Here is a 22,368-nt window from a genome sequence, read left to right as displayed (position 1 = left end):
TTTTTGAACCTACTTAGTTTCTATAACCTACAGAGGTAACAAAAGGTACCCAGGGCACAGTTTCAACTTTACAGACATCACCCACTCTCAGTCAGCTGAGTACAGACTGTCTTTGGTTTATAATAACAATGAGAGCACGCTCTGCCATTAGCAGAGAGAAGGAGCTGACTGGGTCTCGATGGATCAATAGTGGTGATAAAACAGGCTTTAAAATTTCTGTTGTGGTAAGCATTCTGCATGGGAATAAAAACTTTAAAGTGTCAGCAGAGGTGCGGCCCCAGCCACTCACCGCTTGGTGCCCTTTGACTTGGGATTTTTGGCAAACAGGGAGGTGTCGAGTGACTCCAGGGACTTTCCTTTGGTGCTGAATAGCCTCTGGGCTCGCTCTTCTAGGGTCCTAAGTAGACACAAGGGGCAAAGGATTTCAGGATTACTTTATAGGCTTGCTTATCTTTGCAGTGGGGGATGACAGAAAGAAGGGAATCAGAGCCACTTAGAAGATTGTGAAACACACAGTAAATGAGACAGTTCCGATAGAAAGACCAGCCTCTTACCCGCCGCACTTCAGGCCTAAAGCTAAGAGTGCAGATTTCAATCTGTCCAGACCCAGGGAGGCCAACTCCTGTATGAAAGAGACAATTTACAATTTTATATAAATAGACTTGGAGAAACAACAAATGCTGAAACTTCGTCTTTGCAGGCTGGGGTGTGGGTGTTCCTAAAGCTGTGGCAAGACCACACATTCCACAGCCAATCTCCTAGCAGTACGCCCCAACTCTCCAAAGAGGCCTTGGGGGTTAAGTTTATACATAACCATACTAGTAGTGTTCCATTACCTCCACTACAGCTTAAGATGGTTAGAATTTTTAGTTTACAGTTTTCAAAGAAGTTGGATACACTTTTTATTCTTTTTATCTCTCTACATTCTTTGTAGATGCTTGGCCCCAAGAACTGATGTCTTATCATGATAAGTCTATCACATTAAAAACAGGAGACCAAGTGATCCCTCTGAGGAGTGAACAGGCAAGACCAGCACAGTGGATAAAGAAAACATACCTCCCAGGAGGAGAATGCAGAGAGGTCAAGATGGGCTCCGGCATGGGTCAGGGCACTGCTTGTCTCTTTCTGGAAAGAACAATACGATGTTTATTAACACCCAGGTTTAGAATTGAAGGCAAGGGAGTCATCTAAAGTACAGGCACACCTCAGAGACATTGCAGGTTCAGTTCTAGACCATCACAGTAAAACGAGTATCACAATAAAGCAAGTCACATGACTTTTTTGGCTTCCCAGTGCATATAAAAGCTATGTTTACACTATACTGTAGTCTAATAAGTACACAATAGCATTATGTCTAAAAAAACAATGTACATGCCTTAGTTAAAAAATACTTTATTGTCGGGGTTTCCCTGGTGGCGCAGTGGTTGACAGCCCACCTGCCAATGCAGGGGACGTGGGTTCGAGCCCTGGTCCGGGAAGATCCCACATGCCATGGAGCAACTAAGCCCGTGCGCCACAGCTGCTGAGCCTGCGCTCTGGAGCCTGCAAGCCACAGGGCTGAGCCCACGTGCCACAACTGCGGAAGCCCGCGTGCCTGGAGCCCGTGCTCCACAACAAGAGAGGCCACCGCAATGAGAAGCCCGCGCACCACAATGAAGAGTAGCCTCCGCTTGCTGCAACTAAAGAAAGCCTGCGAGCAGCAATGAAGACCCAGTGCAGCCAAAAATAAAATAAATAAAACAAATAAATTTATTTAAAAAAAAATACTTTATTGCTAAAAAAATGCTAACCGCCACCTGGGGCTTCAGTGAGTCTTGGTAATAACAAAAATCACGGATCACGGACCACAATAACAAAATGAAAAATGGCACTAATAGATTTGCTTGACCCAGGGTTGCTGCAAACCCTCCATCTGTAAAACATGCACCATCGGAGAAGTGCAAGACAGCAAAGTGCAGTAAGATGAGGTGTTCGTGTATCAGGTGCTGGTTGGCCCCTTATACACATGTATGAATAACAGCCAAATGCCTACAAGAGCAGAGCAGAAAAAACCAGATTGAAAAACTCTCCCAGGGATTTCAGGAAAACTCAAGTTTGTCCCCAGGAATGAAAACATAAAGATTTCTAGCATATAATTATATCAGTTTTCAGTCAGTAGGAACCACAGAGCAGTAATGACATGGTTGGTGAAACTCCTGGGCCCAGCCAATGGCAAGCGGGCCCTGACAAATCTCTTTCAAAGTACACAGAGAAAACCCAGCATACTTGGCAGACAACATCTCATGGCCATAACTGATCCCAAGGGATCAGCACCTCATGTCCTAAAGCAGAGGCTCAAGATTGAAGTAAAATAATTAGTTTACGTCCCTGGCATGTCTTCCACCCACACCCCCACTGAAGCTCACCGGCCATCCAGGAAAAGTACCATTCTCCCACTTCTTCTCAAACTCATTCTGAATTTTCCCAAAAAGTTCATTCTGATCTTGGAGAGGTTTCACTCTATCTGTGTAATCCTGAAGGTACTCAAGCAGCATCTCCAGATATCTACAGAGGAGTAAATAACACAGAGACAGCAAGGTTTCTATTTTTGATATACTGTTATGCCCTGTAAAACATACTTATAATTCCAGTGAAACTAGTTTTTTCAAGTAATAATACTACTTTAAAAATTGAGCTTACAATTGGCTTTCTCCTAATATGTCATCTTTTTTTTAAAACATTTATTTATTTGGTTGAGTCAGGTCTTAGTTGTGGCAGGCAGTCTCCTTAGTTGTGGCTCGCCGGCTCCTTAGTTGCAGCTGGCAGGCTCCTTAGTTGTACCACGCATGTGGGATCTAGTTCCCGGATCAAGGATCGAACCCGGGCCCCCTGCTTCGGGAGCACGGAGTCTTAACCACTGCGCCACCAGGGAAATCCCTCTCCTAATATGTCATCTTGATTCTGACCTTTCCTATCTTCTTTCATCCTCATGATACAATTCCAAATACTAAAGTCTTAACTCACATATAAAAGATTTTAGGTAAAAAGAAAATGAGAAAAAGAGAGGAAGGTAGAGTACAGATTACTAACCAGGGGCATAACAACACAAACAAAACTTAAATCTATACATCAGACCCAGGCACTTCACTTCAATCACAATCTGAGAAAGTCTAATTTTTTCCCATTCAACCCCAAAGACACAGAGCCACCTGGATGGGAGACTTCCTTCTACAATGAGACAACATTAAGAACAGTATGGGTCTAAGATCGCAGATGTGCCCATAGACACACATTCTTCCAGAGCCAGAGTATTATGGTTTTGAAACCATGTCATTCAAAATTCCTATCCTCCAACAAACCTGGAAGTCATTCATATATGCCTTTCATGCAACAAAATTCAAAACTGCCCTCAAACCTTCTCATTAAACAACCTTCTAGTTAAATCCAGTAGAGGCCTAGAAACTAGTAATGGCTACCTCTTATACTCTGCATTCTTCCTTTCTTTAGGAATGTCAAACAACTGGTCGAAGATTGACAGGTAAGTGATATAATCCAGCTTCTGGAAAGAGAAAAGAAATGACAAGAGATTCAGTTAGGTGTTTGCACCAAGTTGCAATATAATCTCCAATAAATGAGATTAAAATTGAGTGTTGCCTAACAAAGTAACAAGGCCCAGCTCACTTTAGTCTTTTTCCCCCCCTAACATTTAATTCCTGCACTCAGTGTTAATTCCACTGGACTGAGCAGAATATCAGATACACAATTAACTCTGTGAAATAAAGATCAAGTCAATAAACCATAAGCTAAAAGAAACATCTGTTGCACATTACTACTGGGTTGGCCAAAAAGTTCATTCAGTTAGTGAATATGTTTTTCAATAAAGTTCTTCATGAAAATGAAAAATGTCTTTTATATTTACTTAAAACCAAATGAACTTTTTGGCCTACCCAATATATACGGGCACTTGTTTAAAGACTGACACCCACTACACATCCTAAAATAAGGTCCCAGAAGGTGCCATTTGTTCACTCATTCAATCACTTACTGAATATCTTTGGACCAAGTACATGGATACAGATGAGAACAAGACAGATGCAGGACTGTACTCATGGAGCTTAAAGTTTAGTCACAACTTTTGAGACATGTCCTCACAACCCCAAGAGAAATTTCATCATGTATTTCCTTGTGACCCTGAGACTGTCACATTAAACCTCAGCTCTTATGGTAAGTTATTTTCTAATACCTTTTTAAATATATTAAATAGCCCTCCTGGCAGAGATTATGTTTTTGTGTCTTTCATGTACCTACTACTATGTGTGCCTAACACAGAAGCCTGATGCATACTTGTGAGTTTAAAAAATTTTTTTATTTTTACAAAAGCAAAATAAGTTTGTTGTATTAATAAAATAAAATTTATTGATAAGTAAAATATGCTTATTGTATTCACTGTAGAAACCCGACTTTCACTTTGAAAAGTGTTTCATTCCAAGAAAGCACATCACCTCTTTAATATTTACATAACAGTTCCAGAACACAAGGAAGACACTCTAATTGTTTCAGGTCTAGTAGCCCCAGCCCAGTGTCCTGACTCACCCCTAGAATCAGAACCACTCTCCCCTCTCCTGGGTCTTACCTCAGAGGCCTTCAGGTTAATGTATTTGAGGTAACAGTCATGGAGATCAAGGTAACGACCATATCCCTCTTCATCTGTGAACTCCACCAAATCTGAAGGAATCAGATATCAAGGTTCAGATACTAAAGACCACTTTCTTGGACTTGACTTTTCAAGTGGACTGCATTGTTTCATAATGCAGCCCTTCACCCAAATATCCTCCCTCTAGTCACAAAGTGAACAGACCTCACTTTTCCAGGTGAGTGAATTTGAGCTGGGCTAGCACAAAATCACTATTTTGTCCAAGGCCGACTCAGGATGACAATCTAGTCCAGACTTTTCTCTAGTCTAGCAAAGGGGAAATCAGTAAGGGAACCTGGCTATAAATTTCTCTGGGGCCTTTTTCCAGGACTCTGAGGGCAAGTCTGAGCTCTGGTCATTAACCTGTACTTCTGCTAGTGCTGGATAGAAACATTAAACCCTACTTACTTTGTGCCTCTTCACTTGGATTCTCTCGAGCCTTCAGGAGCTCCTCAAATTCCACTGACATTGGCACACAGATCTGATGGGAAAAAGAGAAAAGCTCAGGTGGGTTTTTCAACATAGAAGTTGCAATATCACAGAATGGACTATAGAGAAAGTTGGATTTCTAACACTTTATTTGGCCTTGATTTTTCATTAGGAGCTTTCTTCTCTTTTCTAATTACCTTGCTTTTTCCTTTTCCTTTTTGCATGTTTTAACTAAAAATTGCTAAAATAACACATGCTCACAAAAACTCAAATAACACAAAAAGACAAAATGAAAAAAAAATCAAGGTTCAGGGCTTCCCTGGTGGCGCAGTGGTTAGGAATCCGCCTGCCAATGCAGGAGAAATGGGTTTGAGCCCTGGTCTGGGAAGATCCCACATGCTGCGGAACAACTAAGCCCGTGTGCCACAGCTACTGAGTCTGCGCTCTAGAGCCCGTTTGCCACAACTACTGAGCCCGTGCGCCACAACTACTGAAGCCTGCGCACCTAGAGACCATGCTCCCAACAAGAGAAGCCACCGCGAGAAGCCTGCACACCACAACGAAGAGTAGCCCCCGCTCGCCACAACCAGAGAAAAGCCCACGTGCAGCAACGAAGACCCAACGCAGCCAAAAATAAAATAAATAAAACAAATAAATTTATATATATATAAAAAAAAATCAAGGTTCCCTTGGACTTCCCTGGTGGCACAGTGGATAAAAGACTCTGTGCTCCCAATGCAGGGGGCCTGGGCTCAATCCCTGGTCAGGGAACTAGATCCCACACACGCATGCCGCAACTAAGAGTTCGCATGCCTCAACTAAGGAGCCTGTGTGTCGCAACTAAGGAGCCCGCATGACGCAACTAAGACACCTGGTGCAACAAAATTAATAATATTAAAAAAAAAAAATCAAGGTTCCCCTTTAATAATTCTCCTGGGAATAGCTAACCACTGTCCACAGACCTTTTTAATTTTTATTATTTATTTATTTATTATAAACTTATTTATTTATTCATTTATTTAATTTTTGGCTGCATTGGGTCTTTGCGGCTACATGTGGGTTTTCTCTAGCTGCTGAGAGCAGGGACTACTCTGTTGCAGTGTGCGGGCTTCTCATTGCAGTGGCTTCTCTTGTTGCAGAGCACGGGCTCTAGACGCACGGGCTTCAGTAGTTGTGGCTCACGGGCTTCAGCAGTTGTGGCTCATGGGCTTCAGCAATTGTGGCTCACGGGCTCTAGAGCACAGGCTCAGTAGTTGTGGCGCAGGCACTTAGTTGCTCCGCAGCATGTGGGATCTCCCCGGACCAGGGCTCGAATCCATGTCTCCTGCATTGGCAGGTGGTTCTTAACCACTGCGGCACCAGGGAAACCCCACAGACCTTTTTTAAATGTCAGCCATTCCCAAACTTTGCTGCACATTAGAATCACCTGGGAGAGTGCTAAAAAATCCTAACGCACTTGATACCAATTTAATCAGAAGTGGTGGGGAGGTATCAGTACTTTTTAAACACTCCCAGATTCAAACACACAGCAAAATTTGGAAACCACTGCTCTATGTATTTAAATATATGTATTCGTGCAAGCACATACAGGCAAGTGCAAGATTATTATTTTGTTTCTCACATAATTAGACTTATTTTTTTTTCCCTTTCCCTTAGTATATCTTAGGCATTCTTCCAATCATTTATTTAAGCACTTATTCCTCATCACCTTCCTACCTGGGCTGGGATAAGGTTAACACACCAGAATGGTACTTGTGCCTTCTCTCTTGGTTACCAAAAGACTTAATACTCTACCTTCCAAAGGGGATGAGGAGACATAGGTAGGTGTGTGAGGGTACATTCATGTACCTCCACTTAACTTCAATAAATAGCCTCTCCTGTCTGGTATTTTCAGTCTCTTCATTTTTCCATCGGCTCCTTTAAATATGTATGCCTCCCCTATTTTCCTTATGATCCTCCTGCTTCTCCTCTCCTTTTTTCTTCCAGTCTTTCAAATGCATGCTAAACACTCCACACTACTGTATCCTCATTATCCACTTGTGCCTCTGTGGCCAGATTTCCACTCCCACTTCTTCAACAGAGTAGCAACCCTGGCAGTTACCAATCAACAACAGCTGATACCAGTGACTTCCTTTGTGAAACTCATTGGCTGAGCTTCAGTAAGACATTACCTGGAGCTGCCATTTGACCTGTGATGGATGGCTTCCCAGACTCCTTTTCAGTTAAGTACCTTATTAAGAGTGTGCCCCAAGGCACACAGAAACTGACAGTCTCCCTTCACACTGTCTCTCCTTCCCAGAGCTCTATGATCCGTGGCTTCAACCATCAAGTACATGTGGTAATTCTCAAGCCCCAGTCACCTAATTTCAACTGCTTATGGGACACTTCTACCTAGATATAATATCACCTGAAAATCTACATACATAAAAATTCATTTCCACTACAAATGGGTTATGTCTTTCTTCCTTATTTCTATCAAGGGAACAACTTTTTAGTTACACAGTCATAAAAGCTCAGAGTAATCACTGACCTATCTCTCTCCACTTATCCTACAGCCATGCCTCGCTCCCCCTTCCCCTGGAATTCCTTTGGTCAGCTGTGTAAGATGCTTAATGGATTCTTCAATAACTGAGATATAATCCCTGCTCCTTATCATTTTACAATATAGTGGGGCAGACGTTCATTGTCATAAAATATGACAGAATCATAAAGATAGGAAAGATTAATTGGGGGAGTAAAGTAGACTAGGAAGGAATTTTCATGAAAGAGTAGGCCTCTGGGCTGAATCATGAAGGTGTAATGATCACTGGAAGCGAGTAAAGCCTTTTTGTGTTAGTTGGATCCTCTAGGTAGCAGATTTTAAGACAGAGTTAGGAGCACAAGTGGTTTATTGGGTGGGTATTATCCATTAAAGATAAAAAGGAGAGAGGAGGATTGGGCAGGGAGAGCCCAGACCATGATGAAGATAGGACAAAATCTTGACCAACCCAATGAGGAACTCTGGAGCAAAAATTACTCACTAGAAGAGTCTCACAATGGGCAGAAATAACCAGGCCATGGTACCCCCACTGTGCTCAGTCACTGGTTGGGGGCTGCCCAAGAAGAGAATGGCCTTAGCTTAAAGCTGAGGGAGATCCTGAAAGCACTGGAGTTGCAGGATGTCACCTAACTTCGCTGCTTGCAGCTAACTGGCGAGTTCTTTTTTGAAGGGACACCTGAGTGGCAATCTCCACTTTCCTTACACCTTTCCTTTGTATGCTCTTTGGACAGGTTTGGAGAAAATACTTTCTGAGGTCATACCTCATTTGGGTGCTTCCGGTGGAATTCCTTTATTTGTTTGAGTCTATTATAGAATTCAGCAAATTCATTGGGTCCTGAAATGGCATTGAGCTCCTCCTTTCGTAACCTGCAATTTCAGAAAAAATCCAGAGAACACGGAACACAAACTCAGTCCTTTAACCATGGCTCCTCAAAAGCAATAATTCCTGGATTGGCTGTGACTGTCACTTACCCATCCTTATCATCATACAAATCCCTCAGGTTCCCACTGACTTCCATATACCTCTGAAAGGCAAACACAAACCCATCAGGATGAAGCAATCTGTACAACTTAGACCCAAGCAACCAACAAAGGCTCTCCTGTCAAAGCCCAGGGAAAGCTCAACAGATATGGTGTTAAAAGTTCCTGTTCTTTCTGGTACCTTTAACAGACAGCACTGGTTCCTAGTTACTTTTTAAAACAGGTCATTTTGAAGATTAAGTGATGTGATTTGAGGTGTGGCAGAAAGTTCCTATATTTAACTCTCCCTAGAAGAGTCATAAAAGAGAGCCATTGTCACCCTTTGGTAAACAGCAGTTCCCACCTAAGACACTCAAAGATAAAAGGATGGTCCAAGATGATTTTCACTATTTCAAAAGGCTTGACTGAGGAGTGCACAGACTAAATAAAACATCACACAATTTCTTTTGAATTCGAACTCAGGATGGTATGAGTACGTAGTCCCTTCTCCAAAACTTTTGGGACCAGATTTGTTTCAGAATTTGGAATTTTTAAGTTCAGGAAGGTACTGCATGCAATATCCCTAGCGGAATCTGGAACACACGTTGATAGTTCTGCAGTGAAACTTATGCATTATTTATTAAATGTGATAAAGACCATAAAAAGCCTCCCATGTTCAGGTCAAGTCAGATTTTTGCCATCAAACAATTACCAGAACAAACAAATAAAAAACCTTTTGTTTTCAGAGTATTTCGGATTTGGGAATTTAGATAAGGGATTAGGGGCTTGTAATATTAATTATCTCTTCCAAATTAGAAACTCTGATTAGGTCTTTTATTCTTTTCTAAACAGATTTCAAACATGCAAAAGTAGAGAGCATGGTATAACGAACTTCCATTTACCTACCACTTAGCTTTAACATAAAAATGGATCAGTATTTTGATCTTAATTACTTTTCTAAAAGTAAGAAATTGAACTATTACTAGGAAAATGCAGTGTAGTAGGCAAAAAATACTTCCAATGCTTCAGTACAGTGTTCTGGGAGGAAAACAGTAATACACAGCATTCTCTTTTGGGGAGAAGGGAGAGTACCTTCTAAGCCTGAATGGTTGACTCCTGGTAACTACTCATTGCACATCCACAGGATACAGAATGCTCTAAGGGGCATCTTTCCGAGTAATTAAGAATGAATGAGAGTTCCCCATTCACAGAAGCGAGCAAGGGTGGTTAAGCACCCTTTGGCAGGCATACAAACCCTCGACTGGCCAACCCGGTTACCTTTGTCCAGGGCTCCAGGTGACCCCCCCGCCCCCTTCTTCCAGCCCATAGCGACCCAAAGAGAAGTGGACAGCGGGGCACTCACATCTTGCATGGCCCGTGTGCGGTGGTCAGAATTGATCTGGTCCCGGAGCTGAAGAAAGGCAAACGGTGACACAAGACACCGTTAGTCGGAGTTCTGGAGTTGGGAAGGCCGCCCAAGGGCGGAGCTTATCCGCTCAGGTCTTAGCGGCCCAAGCAGAGAAGCCTCTGGGCGCTGGGCCCGGGGAAAGGTTACCTAGGCCGGAGCTCGGGTAGGGAGCCCCGGGAAGGGGCGGGCGCGGGGCAGGTCTGAGGACCGAAGAAAACTCTCAGAGGTTGAACCCGGGCATGGGGCCCAGCCTCAGGGGTAGCCCCTGCCCAGGCCCCACTCACCGTGGACTTCTTAGTGAGCATCTCTTTAGCCATGACGTCCATGAGCCGTTCCTTCTCCTCGTGATAGCGCCGCTGCTGCTCCAGAATTGTCTCCATCTTCCCTCCGCCGCCGCCGCCGCCGCCGCCGCCGCCTCAAATCAAGCTAGAACACCGATACGGCCGGAAACAACTCCTGCTGCCTTGCGCGCCCGCGTCCTAAGAGGCGCGTCCGGCGTCACCTAAGTTCCGCGGCTGCCGGAAGTTCCTCGGGGACTCGAGGAAAAGTGAGCACCGCAGGAGACCCAGTCAGTGCTATGGAGACGGCTGCAGTGCCCCTGCTGGCCGGGGGTGTGTGGCGCGATGCCGAACGATTTGCAGGTGCCTCTAGGGGGCATACAGAAATCCACCAGCCTGGCAGTAAGGACTCTGACCTGGCTTCCCGGGGCTTCCCCGGCCGCGTGGCCGGGCGGGTAGGGACCTGGACTGAGTAGTTGAGGAGCATGGATGGGAGCTGGGGAACCGGAACTTGTGTCTCCGGCTCTCAGTGTGACCTGTGACAACGTTTTTTCCTTCTCGGGACATCGGTGTCCTCGTCAGTAAAATGGGGATGATAGCGGGTTTCTTTTCTTTTCTTCTTCCCTCCCTCCCTCCCTCCCTCCCTCCCTCCCTCTCTCTCTCTCTCTCTCTCTCTCTCTCTCTCTCTCTCTTTTTCTTTTTCTTTTTTTTTTAATTTTTATTTTTTTATTTTTGTCTGTGTTGGGTCTTCGTTTCTGTGCGAGGGCTTTCTCTGGTTGTGGCAAGTGGGGGCCTCCCTTCATCGCGGTGCGCGGGCCTCTCACTGTCGCGGCCTCTCTTGTTGCGGAGCACAGGCTCCAGACGCGCAGGCTCAGTAGTTGTGGCTCACGGGCCTAGTCGCTCCGCGGCATGTGGGATCTTCCCAGACCAGGGCTCGAACCCGTGTGCCCTGCATTGGCAGGCAGATTCTCAACCACTGCGCCACCAGGGAAGCCCCTCTTTTTCTTTTTTGATACATGGAAACAACCTAATTGTCTATCAGCAGGGGACTGGTTAAATAAAATATGGTACATTCAAGCAGTAAAATGCTATACAGCTATAAAAAAAAAATGAAGCAAGTCTATATGTCCACTTCTAGGTGGAGAAATGAAAACGTATGTCCATGTGTTCAGACGTTCATAGCAGCGTTATTCATTATCAAGAAAAACATGGACGTAACCCCCAAAAGCCATTAACTGGTAAATGTACAAACCAAATGTGGTGTATTCATACGATGGAATGTTATTCAGCAATAAAGGAATGTTACAGTATGGATGAACCATGAAAACATCATGCTAAGTGAAAGAAGCCAGACACAAAAAATGACATTAGTGTATGTCGGGATGGCAAATCTGCAGAGACAGAAAGTAGATGAGTGGTTGCCTGCTGCTGAAGGTGAGACTGGAAGTAACTGCAAAAGACGCGAGAAATCTTTTGGAGGTGATAGATATGTTCTGAAATTGGATTGTGGTGATAGTGGCACAAATCTATTAAATTTGCTGAAATTAATTGAACCGTACACTCAAATTGGGTGAATTTTATGGTATGTAACTTATACCTCTATAAAACTGTTTAAAAAATCTGTATGAACTCAGATGGAAATATGGCCACACAGAGTGAAAAAAGCTAGAGGCACAACGGTATATATAAAAATAAATACACAAAGAGATTATTTCTGGAAGGATATCCAAGTAACAGTAAACCATTGTTGTTTATGAGGAGACAGACTGGAAGATCTGGTATGGTAGGGACATTTTTCTTTGTATATGTCCAAAGTACAGCATGAAACTTTTTTCGTAACATATACATGTATTACTTTTTCAATTTAAAAACTTCTTCATTTAAAACTAAAAATGAAAATACATATATGCACATGCCTGCTTAACAAAAAAGAACTAGGAGGTTATAATATAACAAGGAGTTATTAGTGATTTACCTTCCCTTTTTGGAATTCTCCAATTTTTCTACAATAAGCATGAATTGCTTTTTGTTTTTTAAAGTTTGGAAAATAACAGAGATAATGACTTTTGTCCTGCCTGCTCATGGGGTGTTGTGAGGGTCATATTTATGTCTAAAAATTTAAGCAAGACCTCAACCTTAGGGAGAGGACCCCCGGACACAACTCCTCCCCAGAAGTTTTTCCTGCACCTCTAGGAAAGAGGTAAGAAATTCCTTTTCTGGATTGCGGAGACTCAGCGCGTGTATCTTTTGGAGGGTAGGGTGGGTGGTGGGTAAAGGTTTGGGATCTACCGTATTTCATCGAATATGAGACTCTATTAAATGTTAACGCCACCATTATTTTACGGTCGACTAAGAAAGAAAGAACAAAAATTGTCAATTAAACTATGTCACACTTGATTAGACGCTGCGTCTGGGTTTCTGAGATGTTAAATCTGAAAAATGTTTATCCTAAAATCAATGACACATTGTTGTACTTGCACATCCCTTTCCTCTTTGGTGGGTGGACCACCTAAGCACCATTCATCTGATGCCTTCCGTCCCTGAAAACCTTCTCTTTCCCCATCCTTTCAAACCAGTCACCGAGTCCTGTCTTTTCCATTCCTGCTGCCACCTGTCTCATTATCTCTCACCTGAACCACTGCACTAGCCTCCAAGTCAGTCTACTCATCTTAGCCCTCCAATCCATTATTCACGCTGCGGCGGAGTGATCATCTCACACCCCTGCTTAAACATTTCCACTGGCTGCTTTACCCGCAGGGTGAGGTCTGTTTAACTTGGCATTCGGCGTTTCATGACCTGGCCGCTGCCTGACGTTTTAGTCTCTTGGCACTTCCGCCGAATGAAATTACTTGCTGCTTCCCCAAAGCACACCATATGTTTTTTTCAGGCCTCCAGGCCTTTGCACTAGCTGTTTTCTATGCTTGGACTACTCTTCCTCAGCAGGTATTTATTGAACATGTAGTAAGTGCCTGAAGCTGAGAGTGGAGGGGTGAGCAAGGCAGGCGTGAGCCCAGCCCTCAGAGGCTGGTGGAAGAAAGAGACAAAAAATGTCTACATACAATCATTAATTATAAGCACACATGGTGGGCATTCGTAAAGGTTTGTAGAAAATGTCAACCACGGCTTCAGAAAGTTTAGGATTCGAATTGGGCCGGGGAGGCAGTGTGGATCTACCTATGTGACTTTGGGGAACTAACAAGTGGAGTCTCCACCTCCGTGAAATGGAAAAATACCCGCCCCATAGGATTTCTGGGAAGATTTCTTTTGAGATACATATAATCACGCGGTTCTGCCGGACCGGAGGGCCCCTCCCCCACAGGGCGCCGAGGGTCCGCCCGCCCGGCGCGCGGCCCCCACCCGGGAAGGCTGCTGGCGGTACGTGAGCGCCTCAGCCTGCGCCGCAGCCAGTGCGCAAGAATCGGGCTCCGACGGTCTGGACCGCGGAGCCCAGACCGCAGGCCGCCGAGAGCGCAGGGGCAGGGGCGTCGGACGCCGGGAGAGGGGAGCAGCGCTCCGCCCCATCTCCCCATTTTGGGGGATAGCCCCCCTCGCTCATTCCCGCCCCCGCCCTTGAATCACGGGGAGGCGGGGCCATGACCCATTCATGCCGGGAATCGGATCCAGATGTTCCCGCGGCGCGTGCAGCTGCATCCTTGCCTTTTTTGGCAAAAAACGTGCGGCCGCGAGCGGATCCCGGGCCGCCTCCGCTAATCCTCGGGAAGAGGGGGAAGGGGCCTGAGGGTCTGGGCCCAGATTGGGGATCCGCACCCGGTGCTCGGCGGGGTTTGGGGAGGGATGGTAAGGGAGGGGGGCGATTTGTACTCGACGGAGAACCCAACGCCGTCGGCCCGCCCTGCTACCGTCCGGAACCTCCCCCAAACCCCTCCCTTCCCCACTCGGAGGAAAAAGCCCTTTGCCAGCAGGGGGGAAGCCAGCTAAGACTGAGAGGGACAGTAGCGGCCGCGGGGATCCCCTTTCACGGGAGAGATTTCCCACCCCGCCTGGCAGCTTCCTCCTCTGCCCTGCATGGAGGAGGTCGAGGTCGGGAAGAGCCTCCGAGTCCCGTGGTGTGCGAAGGAATCTTCCCTGCCCCTCCACCCCCAGACAAACACACAGAGGCCTTCGCTTCCTCATACTGCTTTATTGCAGAATCTGAAAGGGGGGTGAGCCAAACCCACCCCTCTGTCCATCTCTGGGCAAAATGGAGCTGAAATGAAATGAAACGAGAAAACACTCGACAACAAGGGCTGGGCAAAACCCTGTACCCTAGGACCCCCTAACCAGTGAACCCCTGATGTGCTGCCCAGACAGCCCCATCCCTGGCAATAGCGGTGGGATGGGGGTGGGGAGTGTTAAGCCTGAGTATAGTCCACTTCTGAGGACTTCTCAGGCACCCATAGGAGACCTAAAGTCTTCAGGGGAGAAGTCTAGATTGAAGGGGGCTGGGGTCCCAGAGCCCTGATTTAGGGAGAGGGCTTCGTCTGGGAAGCCGGACCATAGGGGAGAGGACTGAGTTCTGGAGTTCAGGCTTGGGGAGGGGATTTGAATGATGGAGCCTCCGTAAGAGCCCAAGTTTGGGGGCCCTGGGTCAAGAAGTACCAGATTGGGGATGTTGGAGTGGGGAGGCTGAATCCTGGAGCCCAGAGGTAGCCCCAATTTGGGGAGGGGCTGGGTCCCAGAGGTGGTTTGGAAAAGGAGCCTTAGTCCTGGAGCCCTGGTTTGGGAGGGCCTGGGCCCAGGAGCCCTGGCTCAGGGCCCCGCCTGGCTGCAGCCCTGGCACAGCACTTGGTCTCCGTCCGGCACGAAGCCCTGGCCCACCAGGGAGGTGGAGCATCGGGCGCAGGAGAAGCAGCTGTGGTGCCAGTGGCGGTCTTCAAAGGACACATACTTGCCTTCACCGAGTCCTGGAGGGAGGCTGGAGGTTAGCTCTGCGATCTGGAGGGCGGTCCTGTCCCTCGGCCTCACCCAGTACCAGGTCCCATTCCCTTGCCTACACTCTACCCACTCTGTCCTTTGACCCTTTGTCCCACCTGTGATGGGGCGCTTGCAGCTGCTGCACTTGGGTGCAAAGAGTTCTCCAAAACAGGCCACACAGTAGGGATCGTCATCTCGGGAGGTGAACTGCTGCCCTGCCAGGGGCGTCTGGCAGCCGGTGCAGACCAGGCATTCCCGATGCCAGGGCTGGTCACGGTATGTCACGCCACCCTGCGTCAGTGTCTGTGGGGTGGCATCTGTCAGCAGGGGGAGTGGGGATTCCTACCCCACGACAGAGCCTTGCTCACCCCACCCCTGTGTGCCGTGGACCTCGGCACCCCCGCCCCGCCGGCCCAGCCCCCACCTTGCTGCAGCGGGCGCAGCGAGGAGCAAACTTGTTCTCATAGCAGGGCACGCAGTAGTGAGCACCCTTGTCGGGCACAAAGGAACGGGAGCCCAGCGGCTGCTCACAGCTGCTGCACAGGAAGCAGTGCTCATGCCATGTCTGGCCTCCGTACTCCAGCTTCCGGGATCCTGTGGGGAACAGGGGTCCCACTCAGAGGCTGAGTCCCGAGCTCCTGAGTGCCACCGTCTGCCGCCCCCCCGAGGAGGGTCCCCGCTGCTCCCACAGCCTACAGGGTGGTGTCCATGCATTTGCAGGAGGATCCCCACCGCATATACTGCACATGCTAACCACCTCCCCCCAACACTGGATATGCTGGCTAAGCACGTGCTAGGCCCCCATGAACTAGACCTGAGGGTTTGGCATAGGTGAAGTCCCCACGTGTACCAGAATATGACGATCTCAGCATACGCCGGGCCTCCAGGTCACAGGCACGATGACTCAGTATATGCTAAGCGCTTATATACCAGATGTGATAGTGTGAGCACACACACAAAGACCCCATATACGAGGCAAGCAAGTCCCTGCCCACACAGAGTTCTGCCCTGGACGTGATAGATTCAGAACATAATAAGCCCCGGCATATCCTAATCATGCCAATATCCACGTGTTCTAAATCCTCACATTCTATTAGCCATGCAGGTTGCCATACGTGTTAAGCCCTTTATTTATAGGTCTTTGCACACACCAAGCCCCAATGCAACAAACACTGACAGTCTCAGCACACTCGTAGCTCCTATGTGTGCCAAACATGCTAAGCCCCCAGGTGTGTATCATGCGTGTCAGTCCCTGTGCGTGCTAAGCTCCCAAGAGCAAATAAGCACGACAGATCCTGCACACAGTAAATTTCCAGGAACGAGCTGCGTGTGCAGGTCTTTACCAAGCCTCCATGTTGTATCAGACAGGCACGCCAGTCCCTTACAAGAACCCTACACAGATGCCAGGCATGCCAGTCCCACGCACAACGAGCCCCTGGGAGCCCCCGGGAACATACCGGGCATGACAGTCTCCCCGCAGGCGGAGCACTGTGAGGAGAAGGCACTGCAGTAGCAGTCGTTACAGAGCAGCTCGCTGTCCTGGCAGGTGAAGGGCTCGTCGGCCAGGGAGCGCTGGCAGCGGCAGCAGCGGAAGCAACCTTCATGGAAGTGGCGGTCTTCGTAGAACAGCTCCTGTGTGGAGCACAGCAGGGGCACTGGCACCTTCGCCCCCTCCTGCCAGCCTCCACCCACTCCCTGCCCTGTGTGGTCCAGTCCTTACCCTCGAGTCGTGCCCGATAAGCTGCTGGCACTCGGCGCACGTGTTGGCGAAGGTGTTGTCATAGCAGGGCACACAGTAGGGTCCGTTGTCTGTCTGGATGTATTTGCGCCCGTACAGGGACTCGCTGCATTTTGCACAGTCAAAGGCCTCGCTCATGATGGCTGTGAGTGAGCCCTGTTAGGGACACAAGGTGGGGCAGGGGTCACCCAGAGGGGCTGTGGCTTAGCCCATTGCATTTAAAAAAGAGCAAGAACTAGGCACAGGAAATGCCAGGTCAGAGCAGGTGGTGATGGGGAATGGGTGTTTCTGGGAACACAAAGAGTCCTGCATGTTTATTTCTGTATTTAACGTTGGGGATGAGAGGGGGTCAGGAAAAAACCAGGAAGCAGAAGTTCTTTTCTTATCTTGGCCCTGGCAGAACTGGGGGGAGGGGGCTTTTCCTGGGTCAGTGACTCATTTCCTGCCCCTGCATTTAGCCTGAGTTTAGCTTCCACTGTCCCTACTGTCCCCAAGGGGGTAAGAGCAAGGACACGGAGCCACCCCACCCTATCCCATATGAACAGCGCTCTCACCCTCTCCTGACTCCCAGGAAGGGACCCTAGGGGTATACCCAGAGCTCTGGAGTGGGGAGCTTAGGGATGAGAATGGGGCTGTTCGCACCCCACCCCCCAAACCCCAACCAGGAAACAGCTGAATGTAAGAAGGATGCTGGGCCAGTGAATGGTGGAGGTGGAGGAGGCTGATGGGAGAAATCACATTGGGCCTCCCCTCCCAGGAGAATCCAGCAACAAGGACTTCAGAGGCTCAGCGTAGGTTTAAGCAGGAAGGAAATCCTGCAAGCTGGACACAGCCAAGCTTCCCCAGCTGGACCCTCTGCCCTCACCCCCTCCACCTCCCGCGGGGTCTCTGGTCACACCAGCCTGGGCAGCCTTGGCCTGCAACATCTGCAGCAGCTGTGGCAGCACAGATGGCCAGATGTCAGGTTTTGCCAGCAACAGGGGAGGAAAAAAGGGAAATGAGATGCTTGGGGACGGAGAGGGGAACTGGACATTATGCAGTGTGCCTCCTGCTGTCTCCTGCCGGTCATCACTCCTGGCAGTGACTGGCAAAGCCCCAGAATCTTTCCAACCCCTGGGTCATTATTTCCCTCTCCCTGCCTCTGGGAGAGACAGCCTCTCCCCAGCTTTTTTAAGGGTTTGGGGCCGGGGGAGTGAAGGGCGAGAGAGTGGGAGCCACTGAAGACATTTCCTCTCCAATCAGGCCCCCCTACGGTGGAGAGTCAGGCAAGGGAGAGCCCTAAGTGCTGTTGCTGCAGACACCCAGCCCCCCACCAAACCTCAGACACTTTCCATTTTCTCAGGAACAAAGCATGTTTGTGGGATGAGGTCATCCACACAGCTGCCTCTGCAGCAGGAGCTTGGGGAGTAGGGAGGGTTAGGAAGTGGGGTTCCCAGTCCCTTCTGCTGCCCCTGATTCCAGTCTCTAGCCCCAAATTCAGAGCTCCCCACCTCCAGTCTCCTCCATCACGAAGCCTGCTCTCTGAGGACTGGGATCCCGGGGTGGGTGGAGAGGAACCACTTGGACCCTAGGAAGGGGATGTTCTCACAGCTGCAGATGAGCCCCAGGAGTACAAAGGAACCCACCAAAACACTCCTCTACATTAGACCCCAGTAACTGGCAGTCCCCAGAGCCCGGCCTGGCTCAAGCTGAAGGAAAAGCCCTCCTTTTCTCAGTCACCCCCCGCAGGAAATTCTAGCCAACAAGCGTGGCTCTGGTTTGGAGTTCAGACTCCAGGCGCCAGAAGACGCCCCAAGCCTAGGGGGCCTGGCTCTTCTGAAGGGGTGGCTCACGAACCCACAGCTGCCCTTCTGTACAGTGGGAGGACACTCAGTTCATACCCCAGGCCAGGGCATGAGGTCGCCAGGAGCTGGGGTCTTCAGAGCCGGGACTTCTGGGCTGGGGGCTATGATGGAGGGTGGAGGGTATCCCTCCACCTCAGTCCACTCCCCGCCATTCAGGCCTGGGTTTCCTCTGGCCCAACATCTGAGGGTTGCCTGGGCTGTGAGCCACTGGGCAGCGGGGGCCACACAGGTGGAGTGTGGCCATGCATCCGTCCACGAGTGCCCTGGGCCCTTCCTTCCTTCCTGGCTTGGCCCCCAACAGCTCCGTCACCTTCCCAGGTCCAAACTAGCCCTAGGTCTGCCCACTGGGAGGCAGTCACCACTCTGAGACAGGGGCACCCCAAATAGGGTATGGGCGTGGCTTCTGTTTCTTTCCCAGAATCCCCTAGTCTGTCCAGCTGGGCTCTGGTGAGGACAGAGTGAAGGGCAATATCAAGGCCCACCTGTCTCTGCCCTTTGTCTGCCCCTCCCCCCACTTTCCCTGGCAGGACTGGGGGACTAAAGGGAGCCAGGCCTGTATTCCTTCACGGCTGGTAGGGGGGTCGGGGGGAGAGCGCTCAGTCTGCCAGATGGCTCTCAGCCGCTGCCCCCAACACACACACCCACCTACACCTGACCCAGACACACACATCGGACCCCTCCCCGTGAACCTCCTGCAGCTCAAAATGGCTGGATAAATGGCCGTGGCATGTGCTGTGTAGAGGCTTGAGCTGTGAAATATAAACCTGGGTGATCTTGGGCAAGTCACTTAAGCTCCCTGAGCCTGCTTCCCCATCTAATATTACCTCCTACCTCCTAGGGCTGTTGCCAGGCTTAAATGTGATGATACTTGGAAAGCACCTGGGAGATACTAAGTAGTCAGTAAATGGTAGCTCTTAGTGTTTTATTATTAGCCCCTCACTCATACGGGGGTCAGTCAACAGTTTCTCAGCCAGGCCTGGGTCGGGGGGGCTCGCCTGGGACTTGACCTTGACATTCTCAGCGGGGGCCCAGGGAGAGAACAAAAAGGGAACCCCCTAGTTCTGCTGGGGGAGCTGAAGAGGCCCAGGCCGTGGGGCTCACTGAGACCAGTGGGGCCAGTCTGACTCCAGTGAGCATAACTCTGAAACCCCCAACACAGGTACACAGGTGTACACACCTGCATGCTGCTTTGCCTCTCACAAAGGGCATTCCCACCCACCCACCATCTATCAGATCGCACAAAGGGCAGGCAGGATAGGGTATCATCCTCATTTTACAGCTGAGCACAGAGGCCAGGGACAGGGCAGGGGCATGCCCAAAGTCACTCAGGTATCAGAGAGCCCAGGTCCCCTGCCTCCCAGCCTGGAGTCCTTTCCCGTTTCCCTAGAAATGGTGGTGGACGGGGTGGTCAGCGTTTAAGAGCAGGGGGACAGGAGATGCTGGATGATATCACTAGTACAAGAGCCTGGCTCTTCTCCCCAGCTGCCAGCCCTGTGACTGGAAGACACCCAGAAGTGTTTCCAAGTACCCATGCCAACCGCTCAACCCCTTTGCCCCCCTCCAACCCCCACTGTCCAGGAGGACCCTGGCCAGGTCCCACAGCTGTGACTCAGGATCAGAAGAGACCCCTCCCCCAGCTTCCAGGAGTTGACAGGGGACTTGAGGGGAGAAATCAAACTCCCCCCACCCTCACCCCTGCTACTAGGCGTCCACCCCAAACTCTCCACTCTCTTCCCCGCCCCCGCCATGGGGCCTGGGAGTCAGAGCGGTTTGGGAGAAGGGGGTGGGAAGCAGGATCCAGCAGCTGCTCTGGGGACAGAAGAGGAACAGTTCATTCACCCCGGGTCCCCCAGGGCTGAAGCAGCGCGTCCAAGATTTGAGTTTAAAAATAAGTTGGGGCTGTCTCAGAGAGTGTGTAGGGCTCCTTCGAGTCTTACTGTCTCATGTCTCAGGTCCTCTGCCTCATGGGGGCTCAGATGGCCCAGTGTTTCTGTTTCCCCACATCCTCCCTTCCCAATCTTTCAGGCCTGAGTCCTGCGGGGTCTGTCTTGAAAACTGTCACTGCCCCTCCATGACATCTGTCTCTTGGCGTCTAGCTCTGCTCCACTCAGCACGTCTGTGTCTGTACACTTCAGCAGCTGTCTGTATGTTTCCGTGTCTCTGTGTCTCTGACTGGCTATCTCCCCACGGCAGCCTCTGTGGATTTCTACCACTGTCTGCCCAAGTCTTGGCATCTCAAGGGTCTCTAAAGGGTGGAATGTCTTGGTCCCTACCCACCGCCCTTCTCTATCTCTTAGCATCTCTGTATGCCTGAGTGTGTCTGTCTCCAGTCTCTGGATGTCTTCCTAGGCCTCTCAGAGGCTGGTTTACCACAAGGCTAATGAAGCTTAAGCTTCGGGGCCCCTCATTTGCCCAGAACCCTCCAAGACCCTGGAAAGGGCTGACAACACGTCTGGGGTCACTGCATGCTTTTTCCTAAAATCCTCCGCTCCACAAAACCTGGGTCGGACCCTATGCCTCGGGTCTGCCTCCCGGTGACTCTACGCCCAAGTCTCTGTCCTTGTTTCGGGTATCTCCGCAGCCTCCTTGTCTAAGCTCGCCGCTCCTGTCTTGTCTCGGTCTCTTGCTCCACCGGGCGTTCTGGAAGCCGGTTTCTCGAACCCTCCCGGTCTCTCTCGACTCTCGCTTTTCCATTTCAAACTTGGCCCCCTGCCCCACCTAACTGGCGTTGCAGCGCCCGGAGCGGTACGGTTCCGGGAGCGCCCCCCGGGGCTCGGCGCCCGCGCGCCACCGGCTCCTAGCGTGTTCCCTGCGCCCGCGACCGGACCCAAGCGGGGGCAGGGGGCGGGGGCCGCGGCTGCCCTTAACCCCCGGCTGGCCGCCTCTCCTTTCCCGCCAGAGGGCGGGGGCCGGGAGCCGGGATGGGGAGCCGGGCTCGGCGGGGAGCTCACCTCGAGGCAGGCGGCTGGAGCGGGGCGCGGCGCTCGCGTGGGGCGGGAGAGGGGGTGGTGGTGGCGGGCAGCCGGCGCCGCGTCCCTCGGCGCCTCCTACCTGCGGGCCGGGCCGAGCGGGACCGAGCAAGCTGCCGGCGAGGCTGCCGGCGGCGCACGGACTGTGTGGGCGAGTGGGAGCGCGGCCCCAAGCCCTCCCCGAGGAAGTGAGCGCGGGGGCCCGCCCCGCCCGGACCCCGCCCCCGGCCTCCCCTGCCCGCGGGGTGCGGACCCCGCCCCCGGCCCTCGTCCTGGAGGCTGGGGGCCAGACCCCGCCCCCACCTCCCTTTTAGGCTGGAGCCTGCCGCAGCCCCCTGGGCCCGCCGGGCCTAACCTGGCTCTACCAACCTTCCTGGGCGGCCAGGACCCCGCCCCTGTCCCCTCCCTGCAGCTTTTGCTGTCCTCCTTCTCTTTCCCCACTCTCCTTACCTCCCCCCACCCCGGTCCCCAGCGGCTAGCTGTATTCAGTCTCAGGCAAGGGATACAGGAGGCAGCCGACCAAGGTCCATTTGGGGACCGAGAGAGTCCTCATGCCCTTTTCGTGTCCCCGCCCCCTCGCAGTTTACCCCCAGGGATCACACTCAGCCCTAATTTGT

General features: G+C 50.3%; 2 protein-coding genes across 6 annotated transcripts in view; both read right to left on the bottom strand.

Moving 5' to 3' along the window:
• Positions 1 to 10,523, bottom strand: part of SF3A3 (splicing factor 3a subunit 3) — a 28,051-nt gene extending 17,528 nt beyond the window's left edge. Inside the window, exons 1-11 of one of the 2 annotated variants that reach the window (XM_082388661.1) lie at positions 10,293 to 10,522; positions 9,964 to 10,011; positions 8,613 to 8,665; positions 8,402 to 8,507; positions 5,081 to 5,153; positions 4,613 to 4,704; positions 3,456 to 3,538; positions 2,406 to 2,544; positions 1,057 to 1,125; positions 555 to 622; positions 290 to 397 (exon numbers count right to left, since the gene is read on the bottom strand). In XM_082388661.1, coding sequence (XP_082244787.1) covers positions 290 to 397; positions 555 to 622; positions 1,057 to 1,125; positions 2,406 to 2,544; positions 3,456 to 3,538; positions 4,613 to 4,704; positions 5,081 to 5,153; positions 8,402 to 8,507; positions 8,613 to 8,665; positions 9,964 to 10,011; positions 10,293 to 10,388 — 935 coding nt within the window. In that variant the 5' untranslated portion in view covers positions 10,389 to 10,522. Of the gene's footprint in view, positions 1 to 289; positions 398 to 554; positions 623 to 1,056; positions 1,126 to 2,405; positions 2,545 to 3,455; positions 3,539 to 4,612; positions 4,705 to 5,080; positions 5,154 to 8,401; positions 8,508 to 8,612; positions 8,666 to 9,963; positions 10,012 to 10,292 lie in introns of both variants that reach the window. The other variant, XM_082388662.1, reaches the window with a different exon arrangement.
• Positions 10,524 to 14,412: 3,889 nt separating this feature from the next.
• On the bottom strand, positions 14,413 to 21,964 carry FHL3 (four and a half LIM domains 3). Of its 4 annotated transcripts, none has more exons than XM_082389027.1 (6): positions 21,834 to 21,964; positions 16,921 to 17,094; positions 16,658 to 16,832; positions 15,625 to 15,794; positions 15,317 to 15,503; positions 14,413 to 15,190 (listed from the first exon to the last, which is right to left on the bottom strand). In XM_082389027.1, exons 2-6 carry the CDS (start codon positions 17,074 to 17,076, stop codon positions 15,036 to 15,038), a joined length of 843 nt encoding a protein of 280 aa, XP_082245153.1. In that variant the 5' UTR covers positions 17,077 to 17,094; positions 21,834 to 21,964; the 3' UTR covers positions 14,413 to 15,035. The 4 variants fall into 4 exon arrangements, with proteins under 4 accessions (XP_082245153.1, XP_082245152.1, XP_082245151.1 ...); XM_082389026.1 differs by having other exon boundaries at positions 21,734 to 21,929; XM_082389025.1 differs by having other exon boundaries at positions 14,413 to 15,503; positions 21,834 to 21,951.
• Positions 21,965 to 22,368: the final 404 nt, after the last annotated feature.

The sequence above is a fragment of the Balaenoptera borealis genome (assembly GCF_965194805.1).
Source record: "Balaenoptera borealis genome assembly, chromosome: 1".
NCBI classification, from domain to species: Eukaryota; Metazoa; Chordata; class Mammalia; order Artiodactyla; family Balaenopteridae; genus Balaenoptera; species Balaenoptera borealis.
This window is presented reverse-complemented; position numbering and strand designations above follow the sequence as displayed.

Excerpts from the sequence above, each read along its gene's own strand:
- FHL3 (XM_082389025.1), bottom strand. The coding sequence starts at position 17,076 with ATGAGCGAGGCCTTTGACTGTGCAAAATGCAGCGAGTCCCTGTACGGG. Across the intron at positions 16,833-16,920 it reads TTATCGGGCACGACTCGAGG|GAGCTGTTCTACGAAGACCG; the intron begins GTAAGGACTGGA and ends TGCTCCACACAG. Across the intron at positions 15,795-16,657 it reads CGGGGAGACTGTCATGCCCG|GATCCCGGAAGCTGGAGTAC; the intron begins GTATGTTCCCGG and ends TGTTCCCCACAG.